This window comes from Schistocerca piceifrons, chromosome 2 (genome assembly GCF_021461385.2).
Source record: "Schistocerca piceifrons isolate TAMUIC-IGC-003096 chromosome 2, iqSchPice1.1, whole genome shotgun sequence".
In the NCBI taxonomy this organism is placed as follows: domain Eukaryota; kingdom Metazoa; phylum Arthropoda; class Insecta; order Orthoptera; family Acrididae; genus Schistocerca; species Schistocerca piceifrons.
Window position 1 is genome coordinate 383611585 of NC_060139.1, and position 25750 is coordinate 383637334.

At 44.4% G+C, this 25750-nt stretch overlaps 1 protein-coding gene across 1 annotated transcript in view; it reads right to left on the reverse strand.

Annotated features, from left to right (window-relative positions):
• Window positions 1-490: 490 nt before the first annotated feature.
• The window catches only part of LOC124776435 (ATP-binding cassette sub-family C member 4-like), a 261830-nt gene continuing 236570 nt past the window's right edge, over window positions 491-25750 (reverse strand). The window contains exons 22-25 of the mRNA XM_047251434.1: window positions 23357-23526; window positions 9454-9583; window positions 1210-1320; window positions 491-1079 (exon numbers count right to left, since the gene is read on the reverse strand). Of these exons, the coding sequence (XP_047107390.1) occupies window positions 1053-1079; window positions 1210-1320; window positions 9454-9583; window positions 23357-23526 (438 nt within the window). The 3' untranslated portion in view covers window positions 491-1052. The remainder of the gene's footprint in view (window positions 1080-1209; window positions 1321-9453; window positions 9584-23356; window positions 23527-25750) is intronic.

The window sequence follows — 25750 nt, forward strand, 5'->3', positions numbered from 1 at the left end:
GATGTACTTGGTAGAGTACACCAGAACTTTCTACGAGTGCATTACGCCAGTACTGAATGTGGTGGTCGCCATTTTGAAAACTTTCTGTAATGTACAACACCACTGACTAAACAGTGCATTGCGTTTGCTGGACTTAAGGTGCGTGTGTATTGACTGTCGTTGTTCCTGGCATTCCAAAACTTTCACTCTGTTTCAGGTGGCGCAGAAGCTTTTGAATTACCCAGCATAAATAGTCGAAAATAATGGAATAGATGCATATCATTTTCCTCAGCGTATAGTACGGCGTTTCGTAAATTCTTTAATGGTGTTCATAGTTAACAGTTCATCTTCACTTGATAACCCAGTCTTTTACATTACTAATTAACGCACAACTTTTTACTCACCTTTTGATCAGTAAGAATGTAGTATGGCAGTGTACTACGGAATGCTGCAAATGAACCAGTGCAGATATCAGTTTATTTGAAAAATTAATAATTTATAAAATGGTAACAATGTTTTATTTCTCAGTTATGGATACATCATTTAATGCTTCAGGTACTATCAGTTTTTTGTTATAACAAAAATATACATACTCCATGACACTGTGTTATTTTCACAATTCGTGCACATGTGTTCCGTTTTACAGAGAAATCTCCTCAGTTACATCATTATTGTATTCAGTGAATCACATATTGCTGAAACTGAATACTGAAACCGACTAATAAGATACACTTTCTCTCGAACCACTCGCAATTCACTCACAATTCATGCAGAAAGAGGTCTGTGGGTAAAATATTTTTCTTTAAAAAAAGCGACTTACTTCAACAATGTCAATTTGTACATGATCTGTAACAACTACCTACAAAAGTTGCTACGCCATTTTCATAAATGCTAGAAATACTTAGAAGTATGGCACGTAATTTTAATAATGTACAGTAGTTAGGTCGTTATTTACATAGATATTTTACAATAATACTCCGACAGATAATCAACTGTTTAAAAATTATGTGACTAGTACAGCGTAGTAATTAGGAATGTGATCACATTTGGTTCAGTCTTGCAGGACTCGAGATTCAATGCGCAACTTTTTCATTATAGCACTGTAACAGAAAGATCGATATATCGTCATTTTGATGTGAAAAAATATATGACTTAAAAATACTAAAAACAAACATAAATAGCAGTACGCAGCAACAATCTCTTTGAAATTGCTATTAAAATGTCACTTACTTCTTCAGCAATTCTACTAAGCTGTTCTGCCATAAGATATCCCGTTTGTCGGACCATTTTGGAAAACATGCCATCTTTCTTCTGTAGTAGTATATGTGGATGGTCAAATTCCTGAAGAAAGAAGAAGCAGAGCTAAACAGAGAATTTATCTCACAAGAATTGTATAATAGAAAAGGAGAGCATGGTGAAACCAGCTTAAATACTAGTTCTGCCGGTAACAGGTATTGCAACGTTACATGAACGTATACTTTACAATGCATAAGTTATTGATAAGATAACCATCAGCGGAGATATGTATCGTTAGCCACATGAACTGATGAGATCACTGTCCATAAATTACTTTCGATATTACTATCTACATTTCCAATCCTAGATACAAATAAAGTATTGTTAACAGTGGCTTTTACTGTTTTATTTCCACGAAGTATCCTGGATCAAATTTTATTAAAGCTATATTATTTAAAAGTGTGACATATTTCGTATTCATGTGCTCGCGCTGTGTATAGCGTCTGTATACAGAACGCAGCAGAGTTACCTACTGCAGTTTCTACGTCTACAATTACATCTATATCTATACATTGCAAACCACTGTGAAGTACATGGAACAGGGTGCTGCCTCTTTTTTGAGCACCTTCGTGACACTCTCCCAAGGGTCAGACAAATCTATGACCACTTGTGCTTTCCTTCTGTGTATACGTTCAACGTCCCGTGAAATGGTACCAGTCGCACACACTCGAGCATTATTTTAGTATCGGTCACATGAATGTTTTTAAGCAGTCTCCTTTGTAGACTGACAGCATTACCCTAGTATTCAAATAATTAACCGAAGTCTACCGCCTACTTTACCTACGAATGAGCCTATGAGATCATTCCCTTTCATATGGCACAAACTGTTATAGCAAGGTATTTGTATGATTTGGCCGATTTCAACTATGACTTACTGACATTGTGGTCTCCGGATACTAGGTTTTTACGTTTTTGGAGTGGAAAATTTTACATTTTTTAACTTTTAAAAGCAAGGTACCAATATTTGCACCACTTTGAAATCTTTTCAGGATTTCACTGAATATTTGGACAGCTATTTGCAGACGATATAGGTAACTGTACAACCTGCGAAAAGTCTGAGGTTACTATTATCATTGCCTGCAAGGTCATTAAGATACTCCATTAACAGCAAGGATTCCAACGCAATTCCATGGGGCACACCCGAAGTTACTTCTACACCTGTCGAAGACTCTCCATCCAAGATAACGTGCAGCATTCTCCCTACCAAGAAATCCGCAGTTCAGTAATAAATTTCGCTTCACACTGCATGCAGTCGAACTGTCGATATCAGGGACAGTTGTGTTCGTAGTTCAAGAAAATATGTACCTAACTGACTGCTTTGATGCGTGACTTTCACGATGTCATATGACAAAAGTGCATGTTGGGTTTTACAGGTCCGATGTTTTCGAAATAAATGCTGGTTGGCATTGAGGAGGTCATTCCGTTACTAATATCTCATTACATCTGAGCACAGAAGATGTTAAAAGGTTATACTAGAAATTTATGCTCGGGATATTGAATGGTAGTTATTTGGACCACTTCTACTAGACTTCTTATGTTTGTTTTCAGCCACTGGACACTATTTGCTGTTCCGGGATCTATGGTGTTTTGGTTAAAAGATGGGAATTTCAACTCCGACGTTATTAAAAAAAACTAAAAAGTGACTTTTTCGAGGTGTTCTTCTGTTTTAGTTTTTTAAGTTTACGTATAATTCTGCATCATCTGACGGTATTATCCCATTATTAAATTATGTAGAAGGGTGGCACATGTGTCCAATTGCACTGAAGATCAGTAACACTTAACTTGCAAAAGGAGGCAGTTATTAACTTTTAGACTGCCTTGACTACCATAGTGCTCTATTAGATGTGATCCAATGTTTTATTGTTTTGTCTCATTTCTCAGGACTGTGGTTGGTGTCGAAGGAGGGGGACCTTCAAGGAATCAATTCGTACAATATGCTGTCTACGACCAGTTGCTGCGGGAAGAACCATTTTTAAGAACAGGGATAGTTGTAATATACCATGTGCTGGCATGTGTATTTAGGACCAGAATGGGCTAACACTGCAAAAGTTTCCTTGAAAAAGACCGGATATATTATTCTGTAATAAGCAGCACGTCGCAGTCGACTCGCATCACATAAGAGATGACGCACGAGACTTTCTGGAGGTGTATTCTATATTAAGTAGTTTTCTAAGCAACAGTTATTCAAAACAGGTGACGAGAAAATGTATCGCCACAAAAAACTACACTATCTGCATATCTGAAGAAAATTGTCTTGCCCTGGGAGGAGGAGCGGCTGCGACAATCGCCTCACGGGTAGAGTTACCACTGCAGGATAGATTCAGGTTTATTAATGTGCTCCTGGCAAACCGCCCATTATCAGCAAAGCACCAATACACAAGTCAAGTGACAGCAATCTGAATGAGAATGAGGTGGCCCTGGACGCATGCCACCATGTACATTCCGCCACAAGTATTAGCGCTGGGTGAGTCAATGTATTTACTAATAGCCAAAGAAACTGGTACGTAATATGTTGTAGGGCTCCCGCGAGCATGCAGAAGTGTCGCAACATGACGTGGCAAGGACTCGACTAATATCTGAAGTAGTGCCGGAGGGAACTGACACCATGGATCCTGTAGGGCTGTTCATAAATCCGCAAGAATGAGGCGGGGTGGGGATCTCTTCTGATCAGCAAGTTGGAAGGCATCCCAGATACGCTCAATAATGTTCATGTTTGGTGGCCAGAGGAAGTGTTTAAACTGAGAAGAACGTCCCTAGAGGCACTCTGTAGCAATTCTTGACGTTTGGGTCATCGCATTGGTTTGTCCTGCTGGAATTCCCAAGTCCGTCGGAATGCACAGTGGACATAAATGGATGCAGGTGATCAAACAGGGTGCTTATGTACGTGTTACCTGTCACAGTCGTATCTAGACGTATCAAGGGTCCCATATCACTTCAACTCCACACGTCCCATGCCATTACAGAGCCTCCACCAGCTTGAACAGTCCTCTGCTGAGACTCAAGATCCATGGATTCATGAGATTGTCTCCATAACCGTACTCGTCCATTCGGTCGATACAATTTGAAACGAGACTCGTCCGACCAGGCAACATGTTTCCAGTGATCAACAGTCCAATGTCGGTGTCGAAGGGCCCAGGCGAGGCATAAAGTTTTGTGTCGTGTAGTCATCAAGCGCATATGGATAATGTTTCGTTCAATGGTCCGCGCTGACACTTGTTGATGGCCCAGCATTGAAATCTGCAGCAAATTGGGGAATGGTTGCATTTCAGTCACGTTGAAAGATTCTCTTCAGTCGTCGTTGGTCCCGTTCTTGCAGGATATTTTTCCGGCCGCAGCGATGTCGGAGATTTGATGTTTTAGCGGGTTTCTGATATTCACGGCGCTTCAGTTATATTTAGACTCATACAGTATCTGATCAAAAGCATCTGGACACGTATTAGTGGACATAAATGTGAGGTGTGATCAGCATTGAGCTTGGAGACACTTTCAATGAGATGTCCGCATGTCTGTAGAGAAATGACAGCTGATTCTTGCTCAAGAGCAGAAACCAGGGCACGCCATGGGCCTGGAGCGAAGTCGACGTTCTAACTCATGCGAAAGGTGTTCCAGTGGGTTCAAGTTGGGTCTCTGGGCAGTCTGGTCCATTTCAAAAATGCTACTGTTCATGAACCATTTGCCTCACAGGTGCTACTTTATGACAGGATGCATCGCCTTGTTGATACAAAAAACATCGTCTACTGCACCCTGTACAAAATGCTGCACAATGTGTTCATATCCTTCACCTTCAGCATTTAGCCTTTTCATAAGCGCAGTAAGGGAACCAAAGCCCTAACCACGAAAAACATCCACATACTGTGATAGCACCTCATCCACATTTCACTGTTGACAATACACATGATGGCAGGTAACGTTCTCTAGGTATACGGCACACCCTAACCCTTCCATTGGATTTCCGCAGAGTGTAGCGTGATTCATCACTCCAAATCATTCGTTTCCAATCATTCACTGTCCAGCAGCTTCACCCAATCGTCGCTTAATATTGACTACAGAAATGTGTTCCTCGTGAAGAGGTGCTCGACCGTTGTACACCATTCTTTTCAACTCGCTATGCTCAGTCATTGTGTAAGCTGTACTGTTGGTAGCACTTTAAACTCACGAGTGATTCCTTCCGCTGATTTCAAGTGATTCTTACAGCCTCCCTCCGCAGTGCTCGACGGCTCTTGTCCGTCAGTATATGAGGTCGGCCTGGTGTTCCTTTAGCTGTGATTGGTCCTTCGCGTTTCCACTTTGCCAACAGTCGGCTTGGGCAGTTTTAGATGATTTCACATGCTCTGATGGATTTGTCATTCAGGTGACATCCATAGATTGGTCCACGTTCGAGGGCACTGAGGTCTCCTGAGCGTCTCTTTCTGCTGTTACTGCTTTTCTGTGGTAGCACAGTATTACTCCCTTGCTCCCCCCCCCCCCCCCCCCTTTCCAGGCCCTCCTTTTATATTGATGAGCCCGCCTCTCGTGACATCGAGTGGTCAATTCCACGTTACGTAAGTCTGTCCGATACTTTAGGTCATATAGTCTATTCTACACTCATACTCATAAATTAAGGATAATTGCAGAATGTAGTGCACTACGCAAAACTGGCGCTAATAGCATAGGCACATATGTAACACACACGACACAGATCTATGGTATTGGTGATAAGTTGAAAAAAACGCCCTGAAACACATGTGCTACAAAACGCTACTATTTCCCGCGCATGTACCCCGACATCAATATGGGATATGATCACCATGCACACGTACACAGGCCGCACAACGGGTTGGCATACTCTGGATCAGGTGGTGGAGCAGCTGCTGGGGTATAGCCTCCCATTCTTGCACCAGTGCCTGTCAGAGCTCCTGAAGTGTCGTAGGGTTTGAAGACGTGCAGCGATACGTCGACCGAGAGCATCCCAGACGTACTCAATGGGGTTTAGGTCTGGAGAACAGGCAGGCCACTCCATTCGCCTGATATCTTCTGTTTCAAGGTGCTCCTCCACGATGGCGGCTGCGTGGGGCGGTGCGTTGTTATCCATCAGGACGAAGGTGGGACCCACTGCACCCCTGAAAAGGTGGACATAATGGTGCAAAATGACGTCCCGATACACTTGACCTGTTACAGTACCTCTGCCAAAGACATGCAGGGTTGTACGTGCACCAATCATAATCCCACCCCACACAATCAAATCACGACCTCCATACAGGTCCCTTTCAAGGACATTAAGGGGTTGGTATCTGTTTCCTGGTTCACGACAGATGAAAACCTGGCGACAATCACTGTTCAGACTATAGCTGGACTCGTCCGTAAACATAACCTGGGGCCACTGTTCCAATGACTATGTACTGTGTTCTTGACACCAGGCTTTACAGGCTCTCTTGTGACCAGCGATCAGTGGAATGCACCTTGCAGGTCTCCAGGCAAATAAACCATGTCTGTTCAGTCGTCTGTAGTCTCTGTGTCTGGAGTCATCTGTCCAGTTGCTATGGGAAGGTCCTGAGCAAGGCTACCTGCAGTACCCCGTGACCGTCTGCGGGCAGTGATGGTGAGATATCGGCCTTCTTGTGGTGTTGTACACTTTGTACGTCCCATACTGTAGCGCCTGGACACTTTCCTGACTGCTGTAATCGTTGCCATAATCTTGAGATCACACTTTGTGGCACACGGAGGGCCCGTGCTACGACCTGCTGTGTTTGACCAGCCTACAATCGCCCTATTATTCAACCTCTCATAACGTCATCAATATGTGTTCTTGAAGTCATTTTCAACACACAGTCACCATTAGCTCGACTGAAGACGTCTGCACACCTACTCGCTGCACCGTAATCTGACCTGCACCAACACACCTCTGCGTATGTCGACTGCTGCCAGCGCAAACCGTGTAACGACCGCAGGTCAAATGCATTGCATGGTCATACCCCGAGGTGATTTAAACCCATGAACCGCCCACCAGAGCGTTGTTTCACTATGTATCGGCATTATCCTTAATTTATGAGCAAGAGTGTAGTAGGGTAGGAACCAAATGGAAGTAATATCTGAACAGTAAACGAAGAGAGAAAGCTTGCAGACTCCTTGACACGCTCTACTCTGGTTTTATCCCGAAGTTTGGTTCCAGTCTTTGACTCTACGACCACATTCCGGAATACCATTAGAGTAGACCGACCTGAAAATTCACTAGAGAGCTTAAGTTTACTGCAGTCGCAGCAGAAAATACGACCAGACGCTTTGTTCAACTTGACACACACATTCAGAATGAGGTCGCTTATTTTCAAGTACGAAATCGGTACCCATGGTGATATTAATAATATGGAAAAGCGGTAATGTTAAACCTGGGAACTGAAAGATCACGCGAGGGCCAGTATAATGAAGCATTACTGCATTCGAGCACTTGTAATATTAATTTTTCGTTTAGATCTACTACTAGTTTACCATGGATATCGTCATTAGTTCACGTAACCTTAACGTTAAAGAGTTCATGGAATCCATCTCCTGTTTCAAGTGCATATCGTAATACGAGGGTTGTCCAGAAAGTAAGTTCAGATCGGTCGCTAAATGGAAATCACAGTGAAAGTCAGAAACATTTTGCTTAGGAGAGTTAGCTACACTTTCCAGATACTTCTCTAAATAGTCACCGCTCCGATTTAGACATTTGTAGGAGCGTTATACCAAATTTCCAACACCATCGTCAAAGAAGGTAGCCGCCTGTGCTTTCCGATAATTCTCTACGCTGATCCATAGCGCATAGCCTGCGCCCAAGTGTTGTCTTCGTATCCAGCGTTTCATGTGAACAGAGATGATACTCAGGACAAGCCAATTAAGGCTGTGTTGTGGGTGATCGAACACTCAGGAGCGTCTTCACTGCCCCTGCAGAGTGCGGCTGAGAATTGCCATGAAGAAGGAAGTGTGCGGCAGCTGTGTTAGGTGGGCTGCATTCATTAAGGCGAAGCCTCTCAGCGGGCCCTCCCACTTGGCGGGAGACATCGTTGTTCCAAGCATTTTTACTCGCTCACAGTGCGCTCACAACTGAACAGAGCTTTTTTATGCGATCGACGGCCATACTAGAGACACTACCCAACAGATATGTTGGGTAGTTTTCACTGTGGTATCCATTTCGCGATCGATCGGAACTTACTTTCTGGAGAACCCTCGTAGGGCTCTTCGGAAAGTAAGCCACGATCGTCGCGAAATGGATATCACAGCGAAAATCAAAGCTCCTGTTTGCAACAGTTAACTTCACCTTCCAGCTACTTCTCTACAAAGTCTCCGCTCTGATTTAAACATCTGTCGTTGCATTGTACAAACTTTACAATACCCTTGTCATGGAATGCAGCCTCCTATGCTTTCTGACAATTTTCTGCGTTGAACTGCAGTTCGTTGTCTGTACCAAAATGTTGTCTTCCTAGCTAGCGGTTCATATGAGCGGGGAAGAAAATCAGAGGGAGTCAAGTCCGGGCTGTATGGTGGCTGGTCAAACAGTTCCCGTCGAAAACACTGCAGGGTCGTCCTCATTGCACCTGCAGTGTGCGGCCGAGAATTGTCAGGAAGAAGGAACTGCATGACAGCTACTTTATGTAGGGTTCATGAAATTGGGAGAAATATCGCGGCAGGCGCTATTTTCTAGGCATCTTTAAGCGCTCACTATGCGCTCAGAACTGAGAAGGGCGTCGTGCCGCTATCTACGGGCATACTAGAGACACTGCCCAACACATATGTGCAAAGTTCCATCGGATTTTCACTAGGGTTTCCATCTCGCGACCGATCGTTCCTTAAATTCCGAATAGCTCTCGTATTTATTGAATTTCATGACTGAAGCTATTGAGTTAAATTTTGTAATTGACTTTATCACTAGCTTCTAATATTAACTTCCAGTAAATATCCAAGTAACTAGGAAAAGCGAGCACACGCAATGTATAGCTCCGCGTTTGCCTTGTTCTTCAACAAATCAACTGTTAATTTTTCTTCTTACTTTAGACGGTGCTATCGTTCATCATCGTTGCTGTTATAAGACTGATGTTGCGTACTAGAATTACACGAGCTGTACCTGTTAACATTTCGTATTTAATTACGTGTGGTAACCATAGACTAGATTCTCATCACACAGTGAACAACACAAGGAACTGAAATGTAATTTTTTTTGTAACTCACCACCATGCGACCGGCGTCCATTACGAGAACCTTATCGGAATCCATGATTGTGTTTAGACGATGAGCAACAGTCAGCACGGTACAGTGCGAGAACTTTTGTCTGATAGTCTTCTGGATCAGTGAATCAGTACTGTAAACGAAAACATAGAGTCATAAGATATCTTTGTCAATATACCGTTTAATGAAAAAGCTTAATCTTGGAGTAAAATTACGAAATACACTACTGTTTGTGCAAATTGCAACACCAAGAAAGACGCATTTGACTACACTGAAACTTATTCCACAGATTAGGGACATGGCAATAGACAAATTAACAGATGAATTTGACATGCACGTTGACCGTGAAAAATCAGTATGGTGAGAAGCCGCCACGAGCTGAAATTAGACCCTCTAAACGTCGTAGCATGGAATAAAAGACGGCGTGGTTGTGCTGCGAGAGATTCGAGTACACTGTCATGCGGTTTCTATGCACGTCTACAAAGCATCGACAGTGGTTGTAGGAGGACCATAACGTACAAGTTGCCGACCGTTTTCAACATGTTCTATGAACAATATGTTAGGTGAACATGCAGACCAGCGAAGCTGTGGGAACCGTCGTTCTTCAAACATAGCTTGCGCGTTCTCGCAACATGTGGCTGGACATTATCTTGCTGAAATATGACATATGGAGCTGCCTACAGGAGTTGGTGCCTCGGACCGTAAACACTTCTTGATGAAGTGATAGCTGTTCAGATTGCCGTCAAAACCTAGGAGACGAGATCGCACGCTATAGCCGATGACGCCCGAAGCCATCACACTTCGCGTTTGTCAGCTACGCCGCTCAACAGAACAGTCTGCCAACAGCGTTCATCGCGGTATCGTCTGATGCGAACGCAGGCATTACTCTATGCCAACTTGAAGCGGGACTCCTCCTAAAACACAATATTTAGCTACTTACCACGCCAGTGATGGCGCACACGTGCCCATTCTGGGCTGAAGCGTTGGTGGTTTCTGGTCGGTGGAAGGAGGCAAAAAATGATTCAAATGGCTCTGATCACTATGGCACTTAACATCTGAGATCATCAGTCCCCTAGACTTAGAACTACTTAAACCTAACTAACCTAAGGACATCACAAACATCCATGCCCGAGACAGGATTCGAACCTCCGACCATAGCGGTCGCGCGGTTCCAGACTAAAGCGACTAGAACCGCTTGGCCACAACGGCCAGCGGAAGGAGGCTTAATGATATGCGTGCCACGAGTTCAACGCCTGTACCAGTGATCCAACTTCGGACGAACACAATGGACAAAGCTTTCTGTTGCTTACGACCATGCGTGCAAGATTACTGTCATACCACAATGTGATCACAATGGTTTAGTATAAGTTCGTTGCTGTGTGTGACTCTCATCTATCCATTGGTTGTACACACACATCATTGATATACCAGCGTTCGCTGTACGGGCCGCAGTATGACGTACGACAGACTCGTTTCCCGGAGACCAGTCATCTTCCCAGTTCGAACAGAGTCACATTGTGCATCGATGAGGAATAATAGAATTCTGTTTGGACCTTTCCACTTCGTTGGATGACTCTGCACCGACTGAGCGTGGCAAAACACTGACGTCTCCAGCCACAAAAAATGGCTCTGAGCACTATGGGACTTAACATCTGTGGTCATCAGTCCCCTAGAACTTAGAACTACTTAAACCTAACTAACCTAAGGACATCACACACACCCATGCCCGAGGCAGGATTCGAACCTGCGACCGTAGCCGTCGCGCGGTTCCGGACTGCGCGCCTAGAACCGCTAGGCCACCGCGGCCGGCTCTAGCCACATAAATGAAGGCAGTGCTGGGCCTAGGTGGACGCCATCGCCCAGCAAACTTAATCACTTATTATGGCTCCGCCGTTCGATACCTCCTTCAATTTTGGAGTCATTCAAATCGTTCCTTGGTGGATTCTGCAATTTTCGCAAGCGGTGGTGTAGTTTATGAATGAATTTTGATTCACAAATCGCCAATTCTGAATAATTAACGTCGGATACAAGTATAAATGACACTACTATATTGTGAAGAATTTTCTGTTCCTTTATTATGTTATTCTTAAATGAGTGACATTTACGTACGAGGGTCACTCCAAAAGAAATGCATACTATTTTTGTAAAAATACAGTTTTCATTCTGCATGAGTGAAAGTTTTACAGTGTGTAGATACATCCTTCCCGCTTGTTTTCAGACATAGTTCAACCAGCTCCTGTGAGTGGCGCCGTCACAACAAGTCTTTAAGATGGCTGCTACAACTGACGTTCGTCAGAAGCAACGTCCTGTCGTAGAATTACTGTGCCGTGAAAACGAGACAGTGGGAAACATCCACAAGAGGTTGAAAAAGGTGTATGGAGATGCTGCTGTCGATCGCAGTACAGTTAGTCGGTGGGCAAGCAGGTTACGTGATGAAAGCGGGCACGGCAATATTGAGGATTGTCCTCGCAGCGGCAGGCCTCGTACTGCACACACTCCAGAAAATGTGCAAAGAGTTAACGAACTGGTGACTGTTGACAGACGCATCACAGTGAACTAATTGTCACGCTACGTTGGGATAGGGGAAGAAAGGGTTTGCAGAGTACTGGAAGTGTTGGCGTTAAAAAAGGTTTGCGCCTGGTGGGTTCCCAGGATGTTGAGAGTCGCTCACAAATAAACAAGAAAAACGGTATGCAGCGAACTTTTGGAACCGTACGAGAATGGTGGAGATGAATTTCTTGGAAGAATTGTGACAGGTGATGAAACATGGCTCCATCATTTTTCACCAGAGACGAAGAGGCAATCAATGGAGAGTCATCATGCAAATTCACCCAAGAAAAAAAATCAAAACCACACCTTCTGCTGGAAATGTTATGGCTACGGTGGTTTTCGATTCCGAAGGACTCTTTCTTGTGGACATCATGCCAAGTTGAACCACCATAAATTCTGATGCATATGTGACGACACTGAAGAAACTTCAAGCTCGACTGAGTCGTGTTCGACCACATCGGCAAAAGCAGGATGTTTTGCTGTTGCACGACAATGCACGGCCACATGTCAGTCAAAAACCCATGGAAGCGATCACAAAACTCGAATGGACAACACTGAAACACCCGCCTTACAGTCCTGACCTGGTTCCATGTGCCTATCATCTCTTTGGGAAACTGAAAGACTCTCTTCGTGGAACAAGGTTTGAAGATGATGAATCCCTTGTGCACGCTGTCAAACAATGGCTCCAACAGGTTGGTCCAGAATTTTACCATGAGGGTATATAGGCGCTGGTTCCAAGGTAGCGTAAGGCAGTTGAGAGGGATGGAAATTATGTGGAGAAATGAAAATATTGTTCCTGAAGGATGTATCTACACACTGTAAAACTTCCAAACATGTAGAATAAAAGATGGATTTAAAAAAAAAAATGCATTTCTTTTGGAGTGACCTTCGTAGATTTGCGCTCATCGTCTTCCATACTTTCGGACAAAAATTACTGAATGTGTCCCAGGAGGAAAGATCAGTATTCAGGGATACGATAGGAACGATCATTCGAAGCAAACAATTCCAGTAAACATGGGCATGCGTTAAGAGCTTCGAATAGTTCATGATCTTCGTTACTGTGAAACACATCTCTTCAACTGATGACGTACTCATAAGTCTTAAGGTATTCACTTTAGAGCCCATGTTTACTGGACTTTTTTTCTTATTTTGATCCATACTACCTCCTCCCAAAACATGGAAAGCAAAGAGCTTGCAGTAGGAGACATTTGCTTTACATTATCGAAGATGAAGTGCTTATAGCTCGAAAGGTGTGCGTTTTAGACCCTACATATACTAGAATTTTTGCTTCAAATGATCGTTGCTGTCATATACCCGAATACTGACCATTTCTCCTGGCGAACCCTATTTAACCGAAAGACAATTTAAAACCAGCGGCTGCTAAATGACATTTCAGCTGACGAGAAAATTTGAGTGAGAAATGAGCGATTGTAGACTGCTTACGTTACACAATAATCAAAATGACTGCCGCATCGACGCCGATGTTGCTACCTTGGGAAACAACACACAATCGCCTTGTGGTGTGCCCACTAAGAGGTTATCCATTGCTTACAATTCACGGTTGGTGTAACAAGCCTTACCACCAATGTGTGCTAGCCCTGTCCGCTTGTAGCGTCATGGATCAGTATCCGATTGCAGAAGAAAGGATGTTTTCCTTCATACTGGAGTCGGTGGTCCAGTATCGCACGACGCACATAGCTAAGAGTGCGTGGATTCTGGCCACGGCTGCGGATATGACTTCACGCGATGCTGCAGAAGCTCCGGGGCACGGACGAAAGGAGCATTTAACTTGGTATCCGAAATGGAGCAATACTCGTTACAGGAATGTATTTAAAGTACGCTGAGGTGCACATATACAGATGGTGGTACTATCGCTTACCCAAGGTATAAAAGGGCACTGCATTGATAGACCTGTCACTGGTACGCAGGTGATTTATGTGAAAAGGTTACCGACGTGATTGCAGCGGCGCGAAGGGAATTAACCGACTTTGAACGCGGAATGGTAGTGAAGCTAGATGCACGGGACATTTCATTTCGAAAATCGTTAGGGAATTCAATATTCGGAGATCCACAGTGTTCAATATTGCGAGTATTCCAAGAATACCAAATTTCAGGCATTACCTCTTACCACGGACAACTCAGTGGCCGACGGTCTTCACTTAACGACTGAGAGCAGCGGCGTTTGCGTGGAATTATCAGTGCTAACAGACAAGCGACACTGCGTGAAATAACAGCAGAATTCAATGTGGGATGCACGACCAACGTATCCTTTAAGCCTAGTTTTCACAACGACACTGGATTGCACGTAACTGCGCTGTAAGACGCTGCGCATGCGCGGCGTGAGTGTGCGAAACTCGTCGCCGAAACTAAGCTCTTTCGGCTTGTTCAACTTTGGCGACACTAGTTGCATGAGTTTTGAGGTTAGGTGTGTCAGTAGGGAGTAAAAAAACTGAAATATGAAGTGGTGAACGGAGGAAACTGTTCGCTTTTTTGGTATCCGTGCTATGCATAGGAGTTTGTAGCATTTTAATTAAGTTGACTGCAAAAAACAAGCAGCGGTTTGTTGCTCGCTCGAGACTGTCATACGCGGTCTAAACATGAGTTGGTAGACAATATCTGAGCTGTAGAGGAAAATCAACTGAATTAAAATTATAGGTGGACATATACAAATGAATTGATAAAAATACAGACAAGCAAAACTTTTGGCTGCAGAACAGCCCACGTCTACAACACTATAATCCCCTGGTTAGAGTTGAGCGATTCCTTAGTTGACAGGAGAATAGGCTAAAAAAAATTTGGAAAACTGAATTCTTTACTCGATATTAATTTATTTAAAACGTCACAGCAACGCCTCCGATTCACAAATTGCAGTACAGATGATTAAAAATCTTATAGCGTCTACTAGCACAATTTCTTTCAGCAGGGTCGCTGAGCAACCGAGGAGACTTCTTTTCTTTATCCAGTCACGAACCCAAACAAGTATCTAATTTTTTTTTCTTTTGTCTTATGCAGCGATTTCATACCAACAAGCATTAACTCTGTCTCAAATCATACAGCTGCCAAAACTTTCATTTTACACATGACTACGGCACTCACAAGACGACGAAACTGAAGTGTACACTGGTGGCGCCGTGTCTACAGACATACGAAGCTCGTTGCGTCCAACTCGTTTCACGCGACGAGTGGCGCAAGGCAGTGTCGTCGTGAAAACCAGGCTTTAGGGCAGCGCGGCGAAATTTGACGTTAATGATGTATGGCAGCAGACGACCGACGCGAGTGCTGACAGCACATCACCTACAGCTCGTGACCACACCGGTTGGATCCCAGGCGACTGGAAAACCGTGGCGTGGCCAGATGAGTCCCAATTTAAGTTGGTATTAACTGGTGGTAGGTTTTGAGTGTGGCGTAGACCCCACGAAGCCATGGATCCGAGTTGTGAACAAGGTACTGTGCCTGTTGGTGTTGGCCCCATAATGGTGCGGGTTATGTTTACATGTAATGGACTGGGTATTCTGGTCCAATTTAACCGATCATTGACTGGAAATGTTTATGTTCCGCTATTTGCAGACTATTTTCAATGATACAGAGATGGAATTTTTATGGATGATGCACCATTTCACCTGGCCACAATTTTTCGCGATTCGTTCGAGGAACATTCTGGACAGTTCGAGTGAGTGATTTGGTCACCAAGATCGTCTGATATGAACATTTGTGTGATATAATCAATAGGTCAGTTCGTGCACAAAATTCTGCACCAGCAGTACTTTAGCAATTATGGACGGCTATAGACGCAGCATGGCTCAGTATTTCTGCAAGGGACTTCCAACAACTTGTTGTGTCCATGCCACGTCGAAATGCTACACTACGCCGAGCATAAGGAGGTCCAATACGATGTTAGGAGTTATCGCATGACTTTTGTCACCTCAGTGTACGGTGAAGCTGATTGCAGTTCCTGGAAAGCCGAGAGAATGAAAAAGGAAAATTTTATCAGCAGGTGTCATCCTGGTCGGGAGGAATTTGTCGCCACCAACAAAAACTTACAAGCTGCTGCGTCGTTCAAGCAACAGAGGAATGAGTAAGGTTCTCATCGCAGCATTGCTTGCACAGTACAATTTGAGGAGATGGTGTTGGATCGTGTGGGAGAAGATTTATCAAACGTCAGCCGTCAACTTGTGCGTGAGGCCGGCCTCTGTGGCCAAGCGGTTTTATGCGCTTCAGTCCGGAACCGCGCGACTGCTACGGTCGCAGGTTCGGATCCTGCCTCGGGCAATGATTTGTGTGATGTCCTTAGGTTAGTAAAGTTTAAATAGTTCTAAGTTCTAGGGACTGATGACCTCAGATGTTAAGTCCCATAGTTCTCAGAGTCATTTGAACCATTTTTTTGCGCGTGAGACGCATATTTTGAGTATGTTGCAGACAGTACTGCCGGAACAGCAGGTAAACCGCTGTCATATACAAGGTGTGCAAGCAATGGGGTTCAATGATTTCAACCCAAATTTTAATTTCATTAATAGATTATGTTGTAATGAATGCAGGTTACTGTGGGCTGCAGTTGTCCTAACATGGAAGTTATTTATATCAATAATAAACGAAATACTGATTTCCTACAGTTGAGTCCTAATCTCAAAGTGCTCGATTTACGATCTTCTACCATCTGCATAACTTGACCCTAAAGCTTTGGGCCATCCTATACGTCTTCCACAGCTGCAGTGTGATGACTATCTTTGTAAATGACGCTATATTCACCACTGACTGTAGAAGTTAGTTATTTTCATTATTTCAGTTTTGGCCTGCCTGCCGTTATCAAGTGGTATATTGTACTTTTACAAAGTACTACATGACTGTCAACTCCAATCGTGAGAAATTGATCACAAATATATTTTTTCAAGCAGCAGAAACTGTAGAATAGGGGAGTGATCTCGGCTATAAGTAGAACTTGAAGTATCGTGGCCAAACCCCTGAAGCACATCGCTCAGCAGTTTCAAAATAAGTGCGCAGTAATTACTCTCTTTACCGGAATCTGTGTTAAGACTAAATTTTTATTGCGATAAGATAATCTTTGTGTTCCCATTCTTAACTTGTCCTTTAATCTCAGACTTAGAATGCTTGTAGAATAATTCATCACTAATAACTGTGACGAGCAGTGGTGCATACGATTGTCCACTGTACTGGGGCAGGTGGGCTGTAGTTGCAGCAATCGACTGAATGTTTTGTTTCTCCCTCTGTATATGTATAACGTATTGTGAGCGACGTTATCGTTACTACACCTGACATTCGATGATGCGCTGAACACGCACGTGGCTGTTACTAACAGAACGCGATGTTTGGGTGTCCGGCAAGTTCCGAATATTCAAGGTGTTTGAAGCTTCCTGGCAGATTAAAACTGTGTGCCCGACCGAGACTCGAACTCGGGACCTTTGCCTTTCGCGGGCAAGTGCTCTACCATCTGAGCTACCGAAGCACGACTCACGCCCGGTACTCACAGCTTTACTTCTGCCAGTATCTCGTCTCCTACCTTCCAAACTTTACAGAAGCTCTCCTGCTGCAGAGTGAAAATCTCATTCTGGATTCAAGGTGTTTGTTTTAACTTGAGATAAATAAATATCTCGAAAACGATGCACCGTACGAAAAAAATGTTATAGGTCAAAAGTTAATGTTAGTAAAGGGAACATCTGTCTATGCTACAGCTGTCCACTTACTAGCCACCTCTCCTGCCTGGGCGGGGTCACATTGTATTTTGAAGTGAGAATCCCCCCCCCCCATAATTATTGCATATTCGGATTCTATTGCAAAAAATATTTGAAATGCAATAAAAATGGGGGTTACCATTTGAAAATACAAAGTTGATCCCGTCCACACAGGAGGCGTGGTCAGGATGTGGCCAGTTGCAGCACAGACAGATGTCCTCTTTACTAATATCAACTTTTGAACTAGAACATCTTTTTTTCGTAGAATGCGTAGTTTTCGAGATGTTTAGTTGTCTAAAGTTAAAACAAACACCCTACATATTTTGTGGCCGAGCGGTACTAGGCGCTTCAGACGGGAACAGCGCTCCTGCTACGGTCGTAGGTTCGAATCCTGCCTCGGGCATGGATGTGTGTGATGTCCTTAGGCTAGTTAGGTTTAACTAGTTCTAAGTTCTAGGGGACTGATGACCTCAGATGTTAAGTCCCATAGTGCTTAGAGCCATTTGAACCCTGCATATTAACCAAAGCTGTTAGGAGATTACGCAAGATATGTAAGGTTTGATATTTTGTGAAATGTCCTAATTTCTTTGGTTAATATGTAGACAGGGTGACTTTTTATCGTGTATACAAAGATCGCCCAAAGAAAGTATAGATAATTTGTAGACAAAAACTCCTATTCCCATTTGTCTGGCCAACTGTTTAGTCGATAATAACTAGCGTCAGGGTTTTTATGTTTGGGAACAATTTTGGAAACAAGCACTCGCGCGCAAATGTCGGAAGGAGCACGCACGAAGGGGAAGGATGCTCCACTTGCTCTACTTCTTTCGCCAAGAAGCGGTGCTGGCCAGGCCTGGAGGAAGTACGATGTTTCCAGACTTACGATCTTGTTTCGCCAGCTTCAAGATTGAAACTTTTAGTGCACTTCTCGACTATCGTTCTTCGGCTAGGTGAAGCAGCTACATGAATGGGATTGTTTTAAGTGTGAATTATTTGGTGTTATGTATGCATAGAATCTATGAGAACTGCAGAGACACCATCATACTTTCGGAAAAATATAATTCACAAGGGCATATTAGTGCGAGATTATAACACAATGGGCTTAATGGCTCATGCCCCAAATTGCTGACAAGAATAATATACATAAGAATGGAAAAGAAAACTGAGGATCTTTTAGAAGACCATTAGTCTGGCTTTCGAAAAGGCAAAGGTAGCGGAGAGGTAGCGTTTGATAACTGAAGCAAGACTGACGAAAAATCAAGACACATTCATAAGATTTATCGACCAGAAAAAAGTGTTCGATAATATAAAATGGTGCAAGATGCACGGAATCCTAAGAAAAATGAGGGCAATATGTAGGGAAATACGGATAATATACGATACGTACAAGTGCCAAGAGGGTACAATGACTGGAGGACCAAGAACGAAGTGGTCGGGTTAAAATGCGTGTAAGGCAGGGATGTAGTCTTTCTCCCCTATTGTTCAGTCTACACATCGAAGAATCAATGATGAAAATAAAAGACAGGTTCAGGAGAGGGATTAAACTCAGTATGAAAGAATATCAATGATAAGTTTCGCTAATGACATGCTATCCTCAGAGGAAGTGGTAAAGAATTACAGGACATACTGAGTGGAATGACTAGTCTGCTGACCACAGAATACAGATTGAGAGAAAACCGAAGGAAGAGGATAGTAATGAGGAGTAGGAATATGACATAATTGGGAAACTTATCTTCTAAACTGAGGACCACGAAGTACAAGAACTCGAGGCATTCTGTTACCTTGGAAGCGAAATAACAGATAACGGACGAAGTTGAAAGATATAAAAAACAGACTAACACAGGCGAAGAGAGCTTTCCTGTATAAAATAAGTCTACTAGTATCAAAAATCGATCTTAGTCTGTGGAAGAAATTTATGAGAATGTACATTTGAAGTACAGCATTGTGTGGTAGTGATCAATGGATGCTCGTAAAACCCAAAAAGAAGAGAATCGGGGCGTTTGAGACGTGTTTCTACAGTAGGATGTTAAAAAATTGGGTAGACATAAAAAAAAAAACGAAGAGGTTCTCTGCAGAATCGGCGAAGACAGTAACAACAGTAACATGTGGAGATCACCGACAATAACAAGGGAGAGGATGGTAGCACATACGTTAACACATCAGGGAATAACTTCACTAGCACCAGAGGAAGCTGTAGAGAGTAGAAACCGTAAAGAAGGCAGGAGAGATAAATAATTGAGAACGTAGGTTGTAAATGCTACTCCGACATGAAGATGCTGGCACAAGAGAGGAATTTGTGGCTCGCCGTATCGAAGTAGTTTGAAGACTGATGACTCATACAACTGTATTTCCGACTTGACGTTTGTGAGCTACCGAGAAGTAGTCAGAGCTTCATAAATCTGGATTTGCGTAAAAATTATGCGTAACTTCTCAATTCCTTTCAGGACCCCCGGACATTTCAACCCTTCACTAAGGCCATTATGGGGTTGCATCTCCATTAAACATGATCTGTCCCCTTTGGAGATCAACGCGACTGCAATTTTTGCTTTCGTGTAGAGGTTAGAAATATTAGAGGCCGTTCAAAACCATTCGACGAAATTTGAACGTGTTCCAAGAGAGCTAATGTTGATTATGTTTTTTTTTTTCAGCATCCCTATTTTGTGTCCTCCTGTGACATGACATGGACACACAAAACGACAAAGATTTTCTATAAGACCCCCCCATTTCGGCAAAACCCTCAGTGCACCCACCCATCATTATTGAAAAATCTACGAATGTACCTCTAGAGACAAAACCCATGACGAAGTTCTAACCACTTGCAGACTGGCAACCCGTTCGACACCCCCTGGTTCCGAACGGCCTACTATCAGGGACAACAGCAGCAATTCAGCGGCGAAAGAGCTGTACATGTTAACGTTGCTCTCCCGTGTGATCACTCCACAGGTGGACGCGAAATACGAGGGTCGAAAAAAGCGTGTGCACCCATTGCTGTTTCGGGCCAAGTACAAATTTCGTCGAATGATGCTGAACGGTGCCTAGTGGTTCCAATCTGTACACCAGAACAAAAATTGTGGTCACGCTGCGCTCCAAAGGGGTCAGATCGTGTTTAATGGGGATGCAGCCCCACAGTGTCCTTAGAGGAGGGTTGAAACATCCGAGGGTGTCAGCAATGACAAAGATAGTCAAAAACTTCTTCCAGTTGGTCATCGCACTGCGAACTGTCGTTTTAGACCCCAAATACACTCCTGGAAATTGAAATAAGAACACCGTGAATTCATTGTCCCAGGAAGGGGAAACTTTATTGACACATTCCTGGGGTCAGATACATCACATGATCACACTGACAGAACCACAGGCACATAGACACAGGCAACAGAGCATGCACAATGTCGGCACTAGTACAGTGTATATCCACCTTTCGCAGCAATGCAGGCTGCTATTCTCCCATGGAGACGATCGTAGAGATGCTGGATGTAGTCCTGTGGAACGGCTTGCCATGCCATTTCCACCTGGCGCCTCAGTTGGACCAGCGTTCGTGCTGGACGTGCAGACCGCGTGAGACGACGCTTCATCCAGTCCCAAACATGCTCAATGGGGGACAGATCCGGAGATCTTGCTGGCCAGGGTAGTTGACTTACACCTTCTAGAGCACGTTGGGTGGCACGGGATACATGCGGACGTGCATTGTCCTGTTGGAACAGCAAGTTCCCTTGCCGGTCTAGGAATGGTAGAACGATGGGTTCGATGACGGTTTGGATGTACCGTGCACTATTCAGTGTCCCCTCGACGATCACCAGTGGTGTACGGCCAGTGTAGGAGATCGCTCCCCACACCATGACGCCGGGTGTTGGCCCTGTGTGCCTCGGTCGTATGCAGTCCTGATTGTGGCGCTCACCTGCACGGCGCCAAACACGCATACGACCATCATTGGCACCAAGGCAGAAGCGACTCTCATCGCTGAAGACGACACGTCTCCATTCGTCCCTCCATTCACGCCTGTCGCGACACCACTGGAGGCGGGCTGCACGATGTTGGGGCGTGAGCGGAAGACGGCCTAACGGTGTGCGGGACCGTAGCCCAGCTTCATGGAGACGGTTGCGAATGGTCCTCGCCGATACCCCAGGAGCAACAGTGTCCCTAATTTGCTGGGAAGTGGCGGTGCGGTCCCCTACAGCACTGCGTAGGATCCTACGGTCTTGGCGTGCATCCGTGCGTCGCTGCGGTCCGGTCCCAGGTCGACGGGCACGTGCACCTTCCGCCGACCACTGGCGACAACATCGATGTACTGTGGAGACCTCACGCCCCACGTGTTGAGCAATTCGGCGGTACGTCCACCCGGCCTCCCGCATACCCACTATACGCCCTCGCTCAAAGTCCGTCAACTGCACATACGGTTCACGTCCACGCTGTCGCGGCATGCTACCAGTGTTAAAGACTGCGATGGAGCTCCGTATGCCACGGCAAACTGGCTGACACTGACGGCGGCGGTGCACAAATGCTGCGCAGCTAGCGCCATTCGACGGCCAACACCGCGGTTCCTGGTGTGTCCGCTGTGCCGTGCGTGTGATCATTGCTTGTACAGCCCTCTCGCAGTGTCCGGAGCAAGTATGGTGGGTCTGACACACCGGTGTCAATGTGTTCTTTTTTCCATTTCCAGGAGTGTATTTGGGAATCAACGCCCCAGAGAAAAGGATGGTTTCATGAGGCCTTTTATGCCACTCCCGGAGGCCGTTCCGTGCCGATTATGAGTAGCAATGTGTCTGGAATGTTTTCCCCGGCCTCTCATAAGAAAACAACGTAATCTCAACTCTGTAAGTCGCGGTTCTAATCCCCATCACATAGGCATCAAAAGAAGGGGTGAAATTTGGGTAAGAGAGGGTGTGACAACCTGCCTATCTTCTGAGACTTCCACGTTGGCATTGGCCAGAACTGTGATGAAGTTTGGTGCCATCGTGACTTCATCAACGAACCCTAAACGTGCTGTGGTCTTTTTTCGCGCGTGTCGACACCGCGCTGGTTCAAGCGTGGTCGAGCCCGAGGTTACGTCTCAGGGCGCCACGATTATGCACCACTACAAAGGAACGTTGTACGCATCTGTGAGCCAACGTTCAAACTTAAGCATCTCAATGGATGGGAATTACAAGGTTTCGAAAAAGTGATTCTTTATTTCTGTCGCTCAGTGTATTTATGAACAGGTTAATAAATCTAAGTAAAAACGGTGAAATTCACGAGGTCTGTCTCTTTATCATGGAGAAATATGTACGTTGTCGACTTTGGAAGGACTGTCGAAGGATTATGGTAGGTGGTGGGTTGCTGATGAAAAACTTTTCAAAGAGTTTTTAACAATATTGAGGTACATGTAGAATGAATGTAAGTCGCTGACACCAATGTATTACTTGTCAATAACCCATAAAATTGAGCATCATACACAGTCTTTTATTTTGCATTATAATACTCCCGTAGTGAGTAGAATTTCTGTTGTGTCCTGAAGTTCATGTGAGTTACACCTGCTGCAATCTTCAAGTGACTTGCACCGCTCTCAAGCTTCGTTGCTGACGTAGTTGACACAAAACCTTGTCGTTTCTAATGTTCAGCGTTTCGCTGACCGAAAATGTGGCGGTGTTATTTGAGCACAGAAGGATGGGTCAGTGCGTACTGAAGGAGGAACTTACTGGGGATCGACGTTGGCGGTGGCCTCGTCCAGCATGAGGACGCGGTTGTTGCGCAGGATGGCCCTCGCCAGGCACACCAGCTGCCGCTGGCCGACGCTGAAGTTGCTGCCGCCGTCCAACACGCGCGTGTCCAGGCCCAGAGAGTCGTGCAGCGAGTCACGCAGCTCCACCTGCAGGCCGGCAAAGTAGCAACGAACGTCAGTAAAGGGGTCGTAAACACGTGACTTACAGTGCCCCATATACATACTGTTCCAGAAGTAACCGTAAACACTGAAATCTGAAATGAAATGATCGAATGGCATTGGTAGCCTGTAGTTCCCACATGGGGTAGTTCGGCGACCAAGTAACAAGTCTTCCCAGTTGGCACCACACTGGGAGACTTGTGTGTCATGATGGTGAGAACAACACAAATTATTGGGGAGTGGGAGGTGACGACTCAGTAGATTCCCTTGCAGACGGTTGAATAAATTAGGAGATAAAAACCACTTTTTGGAACATTCTGTGTGCCTCAAACTATATATTGGGTTGGTGCATAAGTTCGTAGCATTTTTCCATAAGTTTAATAAACACAACAGCTACTCATAAAACAGACTTTAGTCATCTACAATATATTCTCCATCACTATTTACAACAGTCTGCCAACATTGGGGTAACTTTCCGATTCCGAAGTTATATACAACCACTCGCTCACAGAAAGATCCGTACCTAAAGACTGGAAAATTTCTCAAGTCACACCAATACCGAAAAAGGGAAGTAGGAGCAATCCGCTGAATTACAGGCTGTAGCACTAACTTCGATTTGCAGCAAGGTTTTGGAGCATATACTGTATTCGAACATGCCGGCCGGGGTGGCCGACCTGTTCTAGGCGCTACGCTCTGCAACTGCGCTACCGCTACGGTCGCAGGTTCGAATCCTGCCTCGGGCATGGATGTATGTGATGTCCTTAGGTTACTTAGGTTTAAGTAGTTCTAAGTTCTAGGGGACTGATGACCTCAGAAGTTAAGTCTAATAGTGCTCAGCGCCATTTGTATTCGAACATTATGAAGTACCTCGAAGAAAACGATTTATTGACACATAGTCAGCACGGTTACAGAAAATAACGTTCTTGTGAAACACAACTAGCTCTTTATACTCATGAAGTAATAAGCGCTATCGACAGGGGATGTCTAATTGATTCCATATTTTTAGATTTCCAGAAGGCTTTCGACACCGTTCCTCACAAGCGTCTTCTAACCAAACTGCGTGCCTACGGAGCATCGCCTCAGTTGTGCGACTGGATTCGTGATTTCCTGTCAGAAAGGTCACAGTTCGTAGTAATAGACGGAAAGTCATCGAGTAAAACAGAAGTAATATCTGCGTTCCCCATGGAAGTGTTACAGGCCCTCTATTATTCCTGATCTATATTAACGACATAGGAGACAAACTGAGTAGGTGTCTTAGATTGTTTGCAGATGATGCTGTCATTTACCGTCTTGTAAAGAGGTCAGATGACCAAAAGGAATTGCAAAATGATTTAGATAAGGTATCTGTATGGTGCGAAAAGTGGCCATTGACCCTGAATAAGCATAAGTGTAGAGTTATTCACATGAGTACTAAAAGAAATCAGCTAAATTTCGATTACGCGATAAGTCACACAAATCTGAAGGCTGTAAATTCAACTAAATACTTAGGGATTAAAATTTCAAATAACCTCAATTGGAACGGTCACATGGATAATATTGTGGGTAGAGCAAACCAAAGACTGCGATTCACTGGCAGAACACTTAGAAGGTGCAACAGGTCTACTAAAGAGACTGTTTTCACCACGCTTGTCCGCCCTATTCTGGAGTATTGCTCTGCGGTGTGGGATCCGCATCTGGTGAGACTGACGGATGACATCGAAAAAGTACAAAGAAGTGTAGCTCGTTATGTATTATCGCTAAATAGGGGAGATAGTGTCACAGACATGATACGTGAATTGGAGTGGCAGTCATTAAAACAAAGGCGTTTTTCGTTGCGACCGGAACCTCTCACGAAAATTCAGTCACCAGTTTTCTCCTCCGATTGCGAAAACATTCTGTTGGCACCCACCTACATAGGGAAAAATGATCATCACGATAAAATAAGATAAATCAGCGCTCGCACAGAAAAATTTAAGTACTCGTTTTTCCCGCGTGCCGTTCGAGAGTGGATCGGTAGAGAGACAGCTTGAAGTTGGTTCATTGAACCCCCTGCCAAGCACTTTATTGTGAATAGCAGAGTAATCACGTAGATGTAGATGTAGAAATCACGAGGTTTTGAGGCGAATAACTCGTCGAGCCATGTTCCGAGCGCATTTTCATCCGGAAAAGACGTTCATGGAAGGTTGTTCGATAGAGAGCGGAAAAGGAGAAAATATGAGGGCGCAAGATTAGT